The sequence below is a fragment of the Notothenia rossii genome (assembly GCF_949606895.1).
Source record: "Notothenia rossii genome assembly, chromosome: 10".
Taxonomy (NCBI): domain Eukaryota; kingdom Metazoa; phylum Chordata; class Actinopteri; order Perciformes; family Nototheniidae; genus Notothenia; species Notothenia rossii.
This window is the reverse complement of record NC_136908.1, coordinates 34189710-34204985: the sequence shown is the minus strand read 5'-3', so window position 1 is coordinate 34204985 and position 15276 is coordinate 34189710. Positions and strand designations below refer to the sequence as shown.

The 15276-nt window shown below is 39.0% G+C and overlaps 1 protein-coding gene across 3 annotated transcripts; it reads left to right on the top strand.

Moving 5' to 3' along the window:
* The first annotated feature begins 6000 nt into the window (after nucleotides 1-6000).
* On the top strand, nucleotides 6001-14059 carry LOC307022357 (uncharacterized protein). Of its 3 annotated transcripts, none has more exons than XM_079655134.1 (11): nucleotides 6001-6944; nucleotides 9021-9296; nucleotides 9908-10124; nucleotides 11391-11531; nucleotides 11821-11895; nucleotides 12258-12299; nucleotides 12404-12514; nucleotides 12933-13031; nucleotides 13389-13456; nucleotides 13559-13602; nucleotides 13798-14059. In XM_079655134.1, exons 4-11 carry the CDS (start codon nucleotides 11399-11401, stop codon nucleotides 13850-13852), a joined length of 627 nt encoding a protein of 208 aa, XP_079511260.1. In that variant the 5' UTR covers nucleotides 6001-6944; nucleotides 9021-9296; nucleotides 9908-10124; nucleotides 11391-11398; the 3' UTR covers nucleotides 13853-14059. The 3 variants fall into 3 exon arrangements, with proteins under 3 accessions (XP_079511260.1, XP_079511262.1, XP_079511261.1); XM_079655136.1 differs by having other exon boundaries at nucleotides 6004-6944; nucleotides 11391-11471; XM_079655135.1 differs by lacking the exons at nucleotides 6001-6944; nucleotides 9021-9296; nucleotides 9908-10124 and having other exon boundaries at nucleotides 10144-11531.
* Nucleotides 14060-15276: the final 1217 nt, after the last annotated feature.

The following is a 15276-nucleotide window of genomic DNA, read 5'->3' as shown; positions in this document are numbered from 1 at the left end:
TGAATGCTTAGTAAACAGTTTTAAGAAGCCATGGTATTAAATCTAACTAACTGTGAATTTATTTAAAAAATATTAAGGAATGTCCGGTGGCTGCAGAATCAACCCCCGGTGGCACCAGCAGTGAAACCTCGACCAGCACCACCGAGGAGTCCTTCCACTTTGATGCTGAGCCCTGCACTCCCCTGGCAGAATCCACCATCTGCACCACACCGGCACCGCTCGGAGAGAGGCCAAGCACACTCAGCACTCGAAGGCCTCCGGCGAAGCGCAGGATGATGACACTAAATGAGATACTGTCTACCGCTGTTCATTGTTCAAGATTGAAATGTAAATGTGCAAGCCGGTTTTCTGCCCCTCTATTCACATGTAGCCTTTCATACGTGATGGTTTCTTCATTCTCGAACTGTTGTGGAGCAGAACTATAAAGTTGCAGGATTAGTCTCAAGTACCTTAATATAATTAGAGTATGTGAGCACATTAAGTGCTCATTTAATCATTCATTCATGTATTTTATATTCTACTAAAACTGAATCAAACCATAAACAAGGTGGCCTGTTGGGATTATTATATATATATATATATATATATATATATATATATATATATATATATATTAGGGCCGGGACTTTAACGCGTTAATTAAGATTAATTAATTACACAAAAATTAACGCGTTAAAAAAATTAACGCATTTTTATCGCACTTATTTTTGCACCGCGGAACGTTTCTCACTGGATGAGTTTCAGGGGTACTGATTATACTGGAGCACCAACTAACGTTCATGACTTCAGACAACAACAAACCATAGTGAACAATAGTCCAACATGAACGAAGAAGCTGATGAGACCGCTTTGGTTGGCCCCGTGGATGGGACATTTTGTTTTAAAAAACGGACGGATGGAAGCGTCGATAAGAGCACGGTTGTTTGCAAATTATGCAAAAAGCAATTCGCATATCACCGCAGCACATCAAGCCTCAAGTATCACCTCAATGCAAAACATATAGCAGCTAGCGTGGAAGCTAGCATGGACGTTAGCCCGACTCGGAGTACAAGGACCCACACCCAATTCGCGTTGATCAAACAGTGGCCTATGCAACAGAGAGATTTTATTTTTCATCAGGATATTGGAAGAATAGGAGGGATTGAGGTCAATCAATGGCACTTTTTTATTTTATTTTAAATGGTACAGTACACTTTATGTTGAAATATTTATTAGGTTGTTGCTGCAACTGGCATTTTATGTTGAACTGTTTATTGTTTTGGCCAAGGTTATTGAGAGAGTTGGACTGAAATGTATTAGATTTTTTAAATCAACTGTTGGTAAATCAACAAAGTCTGTTATGGCCTCTGAAGCAACAGAGAGATGTTTTCTAATAGTCAGGGTTTCCAATGTTCTGAATGTACTTGAAAGTATTGTGTTTTACTTAAAAGACTAACTGTTATAGTTTACAGAAGGTCTACCTACCTATAGGCTACCTGAATCTCTGAAATGTACTATATTCCTAAATATGCTATTGCTACACTTTATGGCAAAAATTGCACTTTTCTGTTGGTCTTGGTTAAGTACCACCTTGAAGAAAATAAACAATGTTTTGTTGCTTAAGCTTATGTATTCAGTCATTATTCAATGGTATACTAAAATCCATGTGAAAAAAATTGCTTCTCACTGTTCTCAGGTCAAATATTTATATGTGATTAAAAATGCGATTAATTTCGATTAATTAATTACAGAGCCTCGAATTAATTAGATTAATTTTTTTAATCGAGTCCCGGCCCTAATATATATATTTATATATATATATATATATATATATATATATATATATATATATATATCTGCATTATTTTATCCGACTTTATGCTTTGCTCTTGCTGCTTGTTTTACACTGATTTTATATCTTATTTCTTACTGATGTAAAGCACGTTGAACTGCAATCCCCTGTATGAAAGGTGCTATACAAATAAAGTTATTATTATTCGGATGGATGTTTCTGCCCCTCTGTTCATTCTCCCATTATCCTCCTCAATCTGCCTAGAAGTATTTGAATGTTTTAGCTGTTACTATAACCAATACTAATGCTAGGGCTGCAACTGACAGTTATGTAGACACATTGTTATTGTTTCTTATCGCTGTGTGATTCAAAGAATAAACACAAATAGCACGATAGGCAATACAAAACTTTATTTCGTACCTTCATGCACACAACACAACATTAGAATGAGCTTTTATCAACGCCTACATGATGATAACCTGTCCACATGACAGGAAAATCCACATGACATTAATACAGAGCGGGCAAAACCCAAATCTAGCTCCAGTTCCGCACGACACATGTTTACGATGGATGAGAGTGAAAATCAAACGCACACTCTGTTTGTTGCTTGTTCAGTCTGTACTTCTTCTCTGTCTTCCGGTTGTTGCCTCTTTTGAATGATGAATACACACTACCGCCGCCTGCTGGTAAGGAGAGTTATTGCCACTCACGCACTGAAGTCTTTGGGGTGTGTTCCCGTGCGACACATGGCCAAGACGCAAGAGAACACGGCGACGCAACAGCCGGCGTCGGCGTCGGCGAGTCCTCTGGTGACTGCTTGGTGTGTCAGGGCCTTAAGTCGCTTTGGATAAAAGCGTCTAACAAGTAACATGTCATGTAATGTAATGTAACAACAGGACACATTAGAGAACTATTGAGTTGCACGGTTATATTTGTAAAGAACACAATATCCTACGATCTTAATTCAAGTAAATTCATGTTAAAGAGGCCTTTTCCCTCTCCGGTAGTGTTCTATAGGTTTGTGTGCATGTAAATGGTCAACAAAGGCTAAAGTCCCTGTGTTCCCTCCAGAGGGAGTTTCTACACTGAACCTGGTTATTTATCACTCTCCACTATATCCATTGAAAAAAATCAGTGGTGTAGTGAAAAGGTGCATACTGCTTGGAAGAATGTAAATATTTAATGGTGATGCATTTCACAGGGTTGTACAGGGCTATGACGTTAGCACACAAACAAAGACCTGAAAGGAAATGATTGTCTAATTGCAACAATTGTTTGAATGGCACTGTGGTAACACACTTCTGGGTCACAGTAGTGACACCTTTTCTTTTGACAGTGCAGTCGCTAATCTGTGCATGAATCACAATGATAAAATATCAAGAGTTGTGTATACAGTTATCCATGAATAGCTCCACTCTTTCTTACTTGTTTGAGAAGCAACATTTACTCAGAGCTGTTAATAGAAAGATTAATAGCCGCCGCATTGTCAGCAGAACAGAAGAACACAATGGCACTGTGCAAAGGGAACACAATGTAGGGTGTAACCAAATACAATGTGACTGCGGCCATATGATTGTATCAAAACCACACACACCACAACACACACGCTCCCTTGAGTTACATCTTTATGTGTTCTTGATTCATCTTTCTTTCTTTTCAGTTGGTCTTTGCTGAAGTAAGATACGTGTATCTCCTATATAATGTGGTAGTTCAAAAAAAAGCAGGTTGGACTTAATCCATTTACAACACTCCATTGTCCAAAGGAAAGATCTCTGTATCAAGATCTTTTTAAAAGTAATTTGCTCCCAAGCTCCAAGAACTCAAGGGGGTAGCGGATCGGTTGATTTGGACTGATCCTAAAGAACTGGCGAGGTGTAGCTAGATGACATGCAGATCTTTCTGCCTTCCGATCTGTTCCAAAGTCCTCCAGACACCCTGGGAGGCCCGGAATTCCAGCCTTCTAGCAGTTGGTGTCGATATATCTATTGTCTGCAGGTAGTTGGTCATTGTTATGGCCAATACTGGGAAGATTATTCTTCATTTAGCAGGTGCTGCTCCTGAATTGTCCATTGTTTCTTGGAGTCTTCATCCCCAAGTACCTTCTTGGGCACGAGGACTACTACTGCTGTTTGCCACTTAGCAAGAACGTGTTGCTTTTTCTAAGCAGTTCTCATGAGTTACCGTAGCAGTTCTAGAGCTACTAGGTTATGTACAGGCCTGGTGCTGGTGAGGCCATCGTGCTTTCCACAACATCTCTGGATCTGCTGAGCTTGGGAGGCATCGCAGAGACCTCCAGACACGGGAGTCTAGGATTCCAGCCTTCTTGCAGTTTGTGTCAATATATCAATCAGGTAGTTGGTCGTCTTTATGGCCAGCACTGAGAAGATTCTTCTACATTTAACACGGTGTTGCTCCTGAATTGTCTAATGTATTTGAACTCTTCAACCCCTAGTACTTCATCGGGCATGAGTTCCACTACTGCTGTTTGCCACTAAGGAAGAACATGTTGATTTTTCCAGGCAGTTCTCATGAGGTACCGTAGCAGCTTTGGGGAGTTCCAGAGCTTCTAGCATACGTTGAGGCCTGGTGCTGATGAGGACATTGCGCCTTCCACAACACCTCTGATTTTATCGTGCTCACAATAATTGGCTAACTGTCCACCATTAGGCCTTCCTCCTTTTATTCTCCCCTGCCTTCAGCAATGTTGCGTCCGTCAGCGCTGTGTTTTTACATCCGCCTCGCGATTAAGGTACCTGTTGGCCTTACTCGCCACATCTTGCTTTCTGCTGATGCTCACTTTCTCCTGCAGTGTCTTCTTCTCATTGTCGACAGGCCCTCTTCTCCAAAGGCCTGTCGGTTGTTTAAACGGAAGAACAATTACATCCAACCTAGCAATGTTGTTATCTTACTGTCTTCAAGTCAGGTCATGGAACAGGCTGTGAACCAATAGTTAAGGACTTACAATCGAAGCTAGTCACAGCAGCAGCAAAACATGGTAACGCTAGCTTCAACTTCAGTTCAACTTCAGGCTAGCATGCAATATTAACAGCAATTTTGAAGTGGATCCTGCTGCTGTATAGTGTAGAGTTCTTCAGAAAGAGCTTTCCAGTTGCGGTGGTTTCATTTCAGTACAAAGGTCTGGTAGGCTTCCATTTTCAGGCTAGCACGTTAGTGGATGCCATTTTCACATGTTCTACTTTGTATTATCATCGACACACCAGGGACACATATTTATGTATTTGATAAATCATGATTAAAGAGCATTTCTCATGATGTTGTACCTGTGTAATCTGTAGCTGCTATATTGTTTTGATACTTCTGGGTAAGTCTGTCTTGGTGATGCTCTATTCTGCTCTTGATACTTTAAGGAGTGTCAGACTATTTAATGCATGTAACCTTACTCATTGGCACTTGATATATTTCTTTAAGACCAGACAGGAAGGTGGTAATACATTTAAAATGGATCATCAATTGTTTGCATACGAAGATGTACAACATTTAAATGCAATGCAACAAGAAGAAATATATTATTCCATCTCTAAGAAGACTGGAAGACAAGCTGACACAGTTGATAACTTATCCTCTAAATTAAAGCCAGTGCTCAACAGACCAGACTCCAGTTATCCTTCGGCTAAACATGGCTACTTAACACCTTGGAATAAATAAGCCCACACATCGATTCAAATCTTTTAATGGGAAACTTGTTTCCTTTCTATTTAGCGATCTGTCTTTGTGAGTGCATGCTTTTCTTATCTCTGGCTATAGGCCGCTGTGTTCAGATGAAAATGAATTGGAGTAAATTCTAGAACTAGAAGGAAGAAATCATGCAAAAACACCAGCATCTTGTTTAAATCATTATGAGGCAGGTTTAATTGTTTTCAATAATTAACATATAACAAATATTTCAAACAAATATGGTTACAATCAAAGCATACATATTCAGTTCCTTTGAATTGATTGTGTTACCTAAGTAAGAATTACTTAATAAAATCATGCATTGCATTATATACAGCTATCACTCAAAGCTGTGTTTGTTTGTAATGTTGCCATTATTTATATCAGTATAAACAATATTTATATATATTAAACTTCGAAATATGAGCTGAAATATGGCACAAAAAAAAAACTGAAATAAATAACATATTTGATAGTTGTTAATCCCTGCTGTTCTTCACCGTGGAAGGAGGGTGTGTTTGGTCCAACCCGGTATCACGGCAAGACGTGAACATGTGACGTTTTACCATGCTGGGAGACGTGAATATGTCACGGTTTTGTCCCTTCAAAACGTGACAGTTACACGGTATTGTTAACCCATGTTAACCAGTGGAGAAATACCCGGAAGGGCCAAGCAAAGGCTCTACCGCGCCTATTGGTCGGTTTTTATTTTCAAAATTAGATGTTTTTAATTTATTTTTTAATCATCACACTCGATTTCGCCGATGTTCTTGTGGCCCTAGCTGGTGACACCTCTGGTGACACCTCTTTCAGCAGAAACAAAGGCTACATTCATGTATTACATCGATGTTAATCCCCTTCAAGCGTGATAGTTACACGGTATTGTTAACAGGGAGAAATACCCGGTCGGTTTTTATTGTCAAAAGTAGATGTTTTTAATTTATTTTTTAATCGTCACACTCGATTTCGCCGATTTTTTCCCTAGCTGGTCGACACCTCTTTTAGCAGAAACAAAGGCTACGATGTTAATCCATTTGTGTTGTTGTGGAAATACCGGACGTGACGTTGTGTGATCGCTTAGCAACTGAACTCCTAGAAAAATAAACACCACTAAGGTTCAAGGGTCAAGGGTTTTTGTTATCAGATGCTAGCTACAGTGTAATTTTGGCATTTCAAATCTTAGATCCCGAGCTCCTCCAACAGTGCAACATAATATAAATAGGACATAATAAGAAAATAAATAAAGATAGATACAAAATAGTGCAAAATGCACCACTTTTGGTTCAAATGATGAAACCAGTAGATTCATTCATTTATTTATTTTTGTTGCCCCAGCTAAATCGATGTTAATCCATGTATGTGGTTGTGGATTTACTGTACGTTACATTGTGCGGTCGCGTAGTAAGTGAACACCATGCTACCGATTACTATCCGATGACCATGAACGCACCGGACATCGGCTCCAACCTCCTCTCTGTCTGACTTCGTCAAGCAGGTAATGTGCTGCACCGCATGCCTCCAATATTTTAATGTTTATTGCAAGTAAATCAGTTGTAGTTACATATCTTTTTAAAGCACGAGCTAGCTAAACACATATTAGCTTTACTTGACCGGAGATATAGTGCAGTGGTGAGTCCTACAACCCGGAAATGAGTTAGCATTTTACAACTATTGGTTTCCTCGTCTCAGAGTCAATGGGATTTCTCCATAGGATTTTGGAAAATAGCTCGAAATAAGATCTTTGGAAAACGAACCTGCTTGATAATCTCCACATATCTACCCTACTTTTATAATTTTCGAATCATAAATCTAATGGCCAGAAGCAAAATGCTAACGTTATGCTATAAACGAACTACAGACCATGGATGTATAATAAGAACCTTTAGAATAATTACCTCTAGAAGTACACCAAAACATAACTGCTAACAATGTAAATGCTGTGTTGGAAACAAAGTTAATGTAAGAAAATGTTGAGTTAAATACTTTTGGCACTTGTTGGGGCAGAATCTCTGCTTCGCGCCGTTCCTCTATGAGTTTGTTTTACAAGAAGGAAAGGTCAAAGCACCAGGATAAGGGTTAAACAATAATCTGATTTAATGGTGGAACATACAAAACAATTCAATTCAAACTGGTCCTCTCGCTGGGAGAGGTCTTACCACCTTGGCCAGCATGAAGAAAAGAGAGCAAACCAAAGGAAAACACAGGCTTTCATACTAAAAACACAGGAGGAGGTGTGTGAATGCTTCCCCCAGAGGTCATCTCATTGGGAGAGACAGACACATGGCCTGTCGTACCCAATCAGCGCGACACAGCAGAAGAAACCCGGAAACAAAAAGTCTCTTTCAGTTTGACGAAAACCAGATACCTTTTGGTGTCTGGAACGAACCTGCTCTAAACAACAAGTTTCCTTATCTTATTTCACATCTTGCAGCCAGCACACACACATCCCCTTTATGGCTCTTTGTCCCTGTGGCCATCTTACCCCCCCCTCAGGTTACCACACACAAGTTAAAAATATGTTTTAAGATATAGTTGGCTAAATATACGTAATACATGTAAATGACCTTCATATCAATAATAACGAGGAACACATTACCTATGCTCTTAAGCAGTATTAGAGATGCTTTTCAAATAGTCAAACTTCACAAAGGCCCAATATAGAGAACACACTCATTTGTCCTGCAGCCTTTCCAGCCATTTGAGCTATTGTTCACATCTTTACTTCAAATAAAAGGTTTCACATTGCATATTTCCAGCTTCCTTTACACATACTGTTATTATTAATACAAAGTAATTAACCACACACCTCTATTTAAAACAAGTAGATTTCCCTGATAATTGACATGCTGAAAATCTTAAGAAGAATGTCCCCTCCCCCAGCTCTCTCGTCCCTGTCATAAAAGCTGCTTCCATTTCATATAGAGTAATAAAACATGTTTAAGCTAATTTCTCCACAATGTTTGTAGCCATTTAGTACCCACACATGAAAGAATAAAAACAGAGGTATAGTTGAACAGTAATCACGCAGCACATATATTTACTGCAATGAAAACACACACACATCTGCCCTAAGCATGTGTAACGCACCCTCTTTTTTACGATGGAAATATTTGATAGATTTGGAGCTATGCCCAAATAAGGATGTCCCCTGCTCACATCCCACTCTAAACACAAAGACTTCACCTCTCTATATTGGGGAGGGAAAATGTACTTTGTCCCTTAAAATTTAACACACCCGAATATATAAGGTGGCATTAAAATAAATATCTCACACACTGTATATACAAAGCTTGGAAAAATGCCTATTGTGGCTGTCATACTTGCATACAGTGGCAACTAATAGTATTGTGAAGAAATGTCATGACAACCATCGACAGACTGTTACTGCACGCTGATTGTTGTGGTCCTATTTAGGACAAAACGTTCAGAGCTGTCCTTGTTCCAGTCCGCCCCTGATTGATTCGTGCTTTAACTCGTAAATTACACCCAATGTTAAAGCTTGTTGATGATATGTGAGATTGTAAATTGTCATGCATTCTAAAGTGTTCACTGTATTTTTTTCCTTCAACAGATACCAAACCAAAGCAAGATCAAACAGCACTTTTAGGAGCCTTTTTCAATTTCTTCTCTTCTCCCTCCTCAGAGCTATATTCCCTACATTTCTTCCTGTCTTCTCCCCATTTTTACCATCTTCATCTCTGCCTCTTTACCACTTTCTCTTTTGTACACACATACACACACACACACACACACACACACACACACACACACACACACACACACACACACACACACACACACACACACACACACACACACACACACACACAGGTAGTTGTGCCCACAGGTAAGAACTTAAACTTTTCACGATTTATATATAGCATTACAATCGACTAACAGTGTCATATATTTATCTCTTTGTTATGCAAAACTTACAGGGACATTTAAAATGGTCTTATTCGAGCTGGTAACACAGTAGACGACGTTGCAGTGTATTATAGTGTAGTACTGCTATAATTCTAGATTATATTATAAAAACAATTTTATATATAGGATTTCAACAGATTAACATTATCATATATTTTCGTCAAATTCAAGATAGTGCTTTTACAGTGCAATGTCATGGTCAAGCTTGTAAGATAGTAGAAGTTGTGTAACCTTACGTTTCGATGACATAATATTTTACCGCTGAATTTTAGCTTTGCTTTGAAATTGTACCAAAACTAAGTAAGGGGCCATTATTGCATGGATATTAAATTAATTTACTCAAATTAAATAAAAATGCAAGTGTTTTTATTCTATTCTAAACAGGATACAGTTTTTGTTGTAGCTTGGGGAGGGACTTACAGTCACGGACTAGACAAAGGAAAATTAGTCAATATTTGTATTTGATTGCATTCTGAATTTGAAACCCAGTTTTAAATGACCTTGTCTTTTATTTGTCTTTATCTCCAAAAGAATGCCAGGACCAGGTTCCACTTCGAGGCATTGCTCGAGCTGCTGCATGTCACTGAATGTGGCATGCAAAACTTGCAAATTCTGCAAGGCGGTTCAGCCCCGCAAACTGCACCTTAGCAAACAAATGGACAAGTTTGATACGAAAGCAAACACCTGGTTCCAGGCACAAAAAAAGAATAAAACTTCATCCCACCTGAGGGATCAAGCTGCATTGGTGGTATGTGATGGACTTTTTTTTTTGTTGGCCTGCATGCATAATTAATAACAGCCCTGTACTTGTTCATTCTGGATTTGGAAAAAATATCTGACCATATCCGATCATAATTACGTAATACAAATCTGCTGCTCAAAGCCCTAGGTAGAAATGGGCTTTGAGCTGGTGCACATTATGCAAATTTCATGACCTGCATGAACTGTGTGCCCCAAAGAAAATGTGACTATATGTACATTCAAGTTTTAAAGCACTGTGTCAGAACACATTTGCACTATTTAATCATTTATCCAATTCAACTTACATTCGAAATAGACATTTTCATCAGTGTGTCTGCTCCCTGTCAATACAACTACTGTAGACACAGGGATAAGTTATGTTTATTTAACTTTGGCGAATCATCGCTGGATTTGATTCAATGTAATTGAAAGGTACACTGTGTAATAGTGAGGTTTCTAAATTGCAACCAACTGAGTACCTCTCCCTTTATAAGCGTGTACAAAAACCTACAGTGGCCATCCATTGCCATAACAACATGAAAGGCCTTCTCTAGAGCCAGTGTTTTTTTTCTTCCGATTGAATTACTGTAGTAACACAGCAAAGAGAAGAGAGTGAAATAGACCTGCTCGCTATGTATATATGAAGGGCTTATTCTAAGCTAATCACAACAAAAAATAGTTATAGGTGATTATACACATTAAGGGAAACCTAATTATGAATACCATAATCAATTATATCTTATAGAACCCCTATAAATACTCCACAGTGTACTCTAGAGATAGAGATATTATCTCAGTACTGTGATTGAGCCTGTGCGCAACAACAGAACATCTAGTATACTTGTAAGGCATCCAAGTGAATACTCACCTTCTAGTAGTACAATTACCCCAAGCACAAGAAAAAATACTGCAGGTGATCAAAAATTGCGACGTTTATGTTGTAGAATGGCTCTAAACTTAATCCCACTTAGAGTCTATGGCACTGTTCATAAACCACAGTGCTGCTCCACAAACCTAGATGATATATACAGTGTAAATTCCGCCAAGAGAAATAAGAAATGCAATGCAGAATAATGTTCAAAGCTTCTACTTGCTGATCGCAACAGTCTTAAGACTGTTAATGCATGCATTAAAAAAAATGTCTTTGTCATTGCATAGGGTTGAATATCTGTGCAAGCAGTGTATGTGATTTATGTTTAACAACTGGTTTTGCCTTTGCAAATAACCAGGGCATAATTGTTCTGAAATAATGTATATTTTGGTTTGTTGGAAGCTGAAAAAATGTCAGGCCCTTGGAGCCAGAGGCCTCTTGTTCCTAGCCCGGCCTGGAATAAAGAAGGACTGGACCTGCGAAGTAATGATGCCAAGGTGCAATGTCAGCAGCAATGCCTCCACCTGCCTCCGAAGGATGGAGGTGTTATTTAAATTTGTTGCGAAAGGTGTTGTTGTCTGTTAAAGTGAATAAAGAAATTATTAAGTGGGTAGTACTGTAACTTACATTTTTGTAAAATTAACCAATAATGTCATTGGAAATGAAATTAGACACTTAGATGTCGTTTTCTTAATAAAGTTTAGGAGGAGCCCATAGGGGTAAATGACAGCAATTAACTTACACCTCTTCCTTAAACAAGCATACAAATGGGAGAACTAGTGAATTACATGATATTGTTGATGCTATCCAAAGCTTATTTTCTTTAATCTAGGTTGGAGTCATACAGAGCCTGCAGCAGCCTCCGAAACCCCACAGCCTCCTGCGGAAAACTCGCCAGCCACATCAAGTAATTGCAGAAGTCTATTGTACCACTCTTTTTATTGTTTTCTGACTATATTCGTTATATTAGGATTTTATAAACAGCCAGGAGCTGACCATTCAAAATGACATTTGTTGAACTGCCTAATCAGAAAAATAACGCCTAAGAACTTAATGTCATTACTTTTATTAGCACTTATGAGGACATTCCTATTGGTGGGGTTAGAGACCAATCTGTCCTTTTTCTGTGGGAAAATTATGTTTGCATGGTGCATTGAGTGGTTGTACTTGATGCAATATAAACTTGTGTTATTTTTGTAAGCTTCAAAGTCATTGTCACTTTTAACAGCAATGTGTATGTTTTACAAATTGTAACCTTTTCTTTTTCAGAAGTCGCCATTGCCACCGCAGACACCCCCATCAAGTCCTCTGGTAAGTAGCACAGCATAGTTCATCGCGAATTCCAGTAAAATAGGAGGTTCTGTACATTGAAGAAGGTGGCGTGCATCCATTCTACTCTTTCTACTTCTATGTAGGAAACCTATCCGAGGAGATGTACACCCTGACACTCATCCCTGTCCCAGCTGCAAGCACCTATTCACTCCTTACACCATCGGCTGCGTCCCAGCCAGGGAAGAGGAAGAAGGGTTAGTGTTTTGTTTGTGGGATTCATTACATTTTAAATAATGAGTGTTGAGTGTTATTTGCCCTCTGGCATCATGGTTTATAATAATAGCACTTGTCATTTAAATGCACCTTTCAAGGAACCCAAGGTCATTTTACATATACAACAGAAAAACAAATACAACACAATTCACAGATACCTTAGGGAAACCGTCTTTCCATAAATAGGGTGTGATTTGTCATAAAGTCACAGCTGGACGCTAACAAAAAATATTATGAAAGTTATTTAAGTTACATAATACATTTTGACATACTCCATATTTGAAGTCAGTAGATCAGGAACATGAAGGGCAAAAATCATCTATAGCCCACAGAGGTTGTGATGCTATCTATGCCCCAGTCTCTACCGTCACTCATTTAACTTTCTTACATCTGTCACAGGTTTGCCCACAGAGCGCTCCTCCTCTCCGAGACTTGCTACCTCTGTAGCAAATGGGTGTAGCAGTACCACAGGTGAAGGGATGAAGAAGAAGAATAAGGGTATGTTTTGTTTTTGTGGTACATCCTACTGAAGAAATAAATAGCTGTATACTATTCTCCCATTCACGCGCAAGTCCTTTTGCACACAAGATATCAGATCCAGGTTTCCATAATCCCTCTCTTTTTAATAACCATAAAACACCATAAAGGTTTGCTCAATGACTTGTCTTTATTTATAAGGTGGTTAGAAATGATGTTTCATGAAATAAAACAAAAAGGAAGTTGGACACAAATAGGCCACATTGCAGATTAGCTAATGTTCTCTTCCTATATGAAAGTCATTAATCAAATATTCGTCTGGAGGATGTCCAAACCTTTTCTTCATTTGTTTATAACTTCTTATTTGCACCATTTCAGGCTGCAGAAAATGCTCAAGGCAGCAGATATTAAACTACAACGGAATAAAAGACAGAAGGGTAGAGAAGGTAAGATGTTGAAACTGACAGAGCATGAAGCAGCAATGCATTTACCCGTAGTCGCTGATATGGCTAACACTTGTTTTTGTCTGTTTGTGTGCCCGTGTGTAGGGAAGAGAGGAGGTAATGGTCTGCTGGCTGCCTTGCGCATCATGGTGAGAACACAGCTCTTTGGTTAGCTTTTTTTTAGACTGTGCGTTATAAATAAATGTATTACTTCATAACTAGTTTACTATCAGGCTTCTACAAAACTGAAGTAATTTGTTGTTTTATGATAACCCATGCATATGAAATTATCTTGTGTCACATGCAATGATCTTATGGTTGTTTTCATTCATTGTGTTTTTCAGTGGGAGAAAATGGGAAGACACCTGGGAGCCTGCCAGTCAATTCAGTGTCATTTGAGTGTGTGTGTGTGTGTGTGTGTGTGTGTGTGTGTGTGTGTGTGTGTGTGTGTGTGTGTGTGTGTGTGTGTGTGTGTGTGTGTGTGTGTGTGTGTGTGTGTGTGTGTGTGTGTGTGTGTGTGTGTGTGTGTGTGTGTGTGTGTGTGTGTGTGTGTGTGTGTGTGTGAACATACCGATTTGTTTTATTAAAACATTTCCCTTTTTGCAACATCGAGTCAAATGCTTCAATATTGTGTCATGAGACACTACTACACCACATTTCAAATAGATATAACCCATGAAATAATATTATAAATATTTAGGGATTGAGATTGTGAAATCGAACAAGTACCTTTGTGTTAATCGAACAATAAACTGGACTGTTCGGATCACTGCTGCTATCTACAAGAAGAGACAGAGCAGACTGTATCTGCTGAGGAGACAGGTATTTTGGAGTGCAGGGGGCACTACTTCAGACCTTCCATGACTCTGTGATGGCATAAGCAATCTTTTATGTTCTGGTCTGCTGGGGCTGCAACATCTCGGCTGCTGTCATGAAAGTTACATGTAGTTTGGTAACAGCACCAGAATGGACAGGGTGTGCAGACACAGGAGAGCCGAGTCAAGGGTAAAGGAGCTTTGCATTAATTGTATTTATATTGACCCGAATGGTCTACAGATTGAACGGGACTTTAGTGGCACTAGATCTAGGAGTAGGCAATGTAATTTTTTCACCTAGTTGTATCCCATAAGTGTGCATCTTAGTGAGATTAAGGAGCTAAAACGATATTCCCTAGTCCTTGATAAACCAATCTGACAACATGAGAATTTCTGTTTCAGTTTGTTCTTAATGGCAACATGACCGCAACACATGCTCTTTGTACCAAAAGGAAAAAAATGTAGATCTGAAATACACACCTACATATGCCAACAAAACAGTTTGACTTCCTAGCTGACAAAACTCCAACAAAGTCAACACAAAATGCGGTCATTGATCCTCCTGTTGTGTTCGGGTCAAATCTGACCGATTTACTACTTTCATCAATCAAAACTTTTTGTTTTACATTCGATTGCATTAAGGTTTATGATCTCCTTCACAGTAGACATTTGAACATATACAATTGCTGATCAGTTTAGTCAACTTTATTAAAGTTTAGTCAACTTTTTAACAACAATGACCGCCATAAAGAAATGGAATTAGTAACCATCCGGATCAGATACAACACACACACACACACACACACACACACACACACACACACACATACACTAGATGTGTTTCCCCCCCTTATGTGCCCATCCCCCCATGTGAATCACACCTGGCACACACAAACACACACACACACACAGAAGTATTCTCTCCGCTATGTTTGACAAATCCCGTGACGAGTCCTCAAGCTCTGTGATTGGTTTTTTGAGTGGCAGTGCGCCGTGGGTTACGCCGAG

Coding starts and splice junctions, on each gene's coding strand:
- LOC307022357 (XM_079655134.1), top strand. CDS start 11,399: ATGTCAGGCCCTTGGAGCCAGAGGCCTCTTGTTCCTAGCCCGGCCTGG. Junction 11,896..12,257: donor AAACTCGCCAGCCACATCAA/GTAATTGCAGAA, acceptor TTTCTTTTTCAG/AAGTCGCCATTGCCACCGCA. Junction 12,300..12,403: donor CACCCCCATCAAGTCCTCTG/GTAAGTAGCACA, acceptor ACTTCTATGTAG/GAAACCTATCCGAGGAGATG.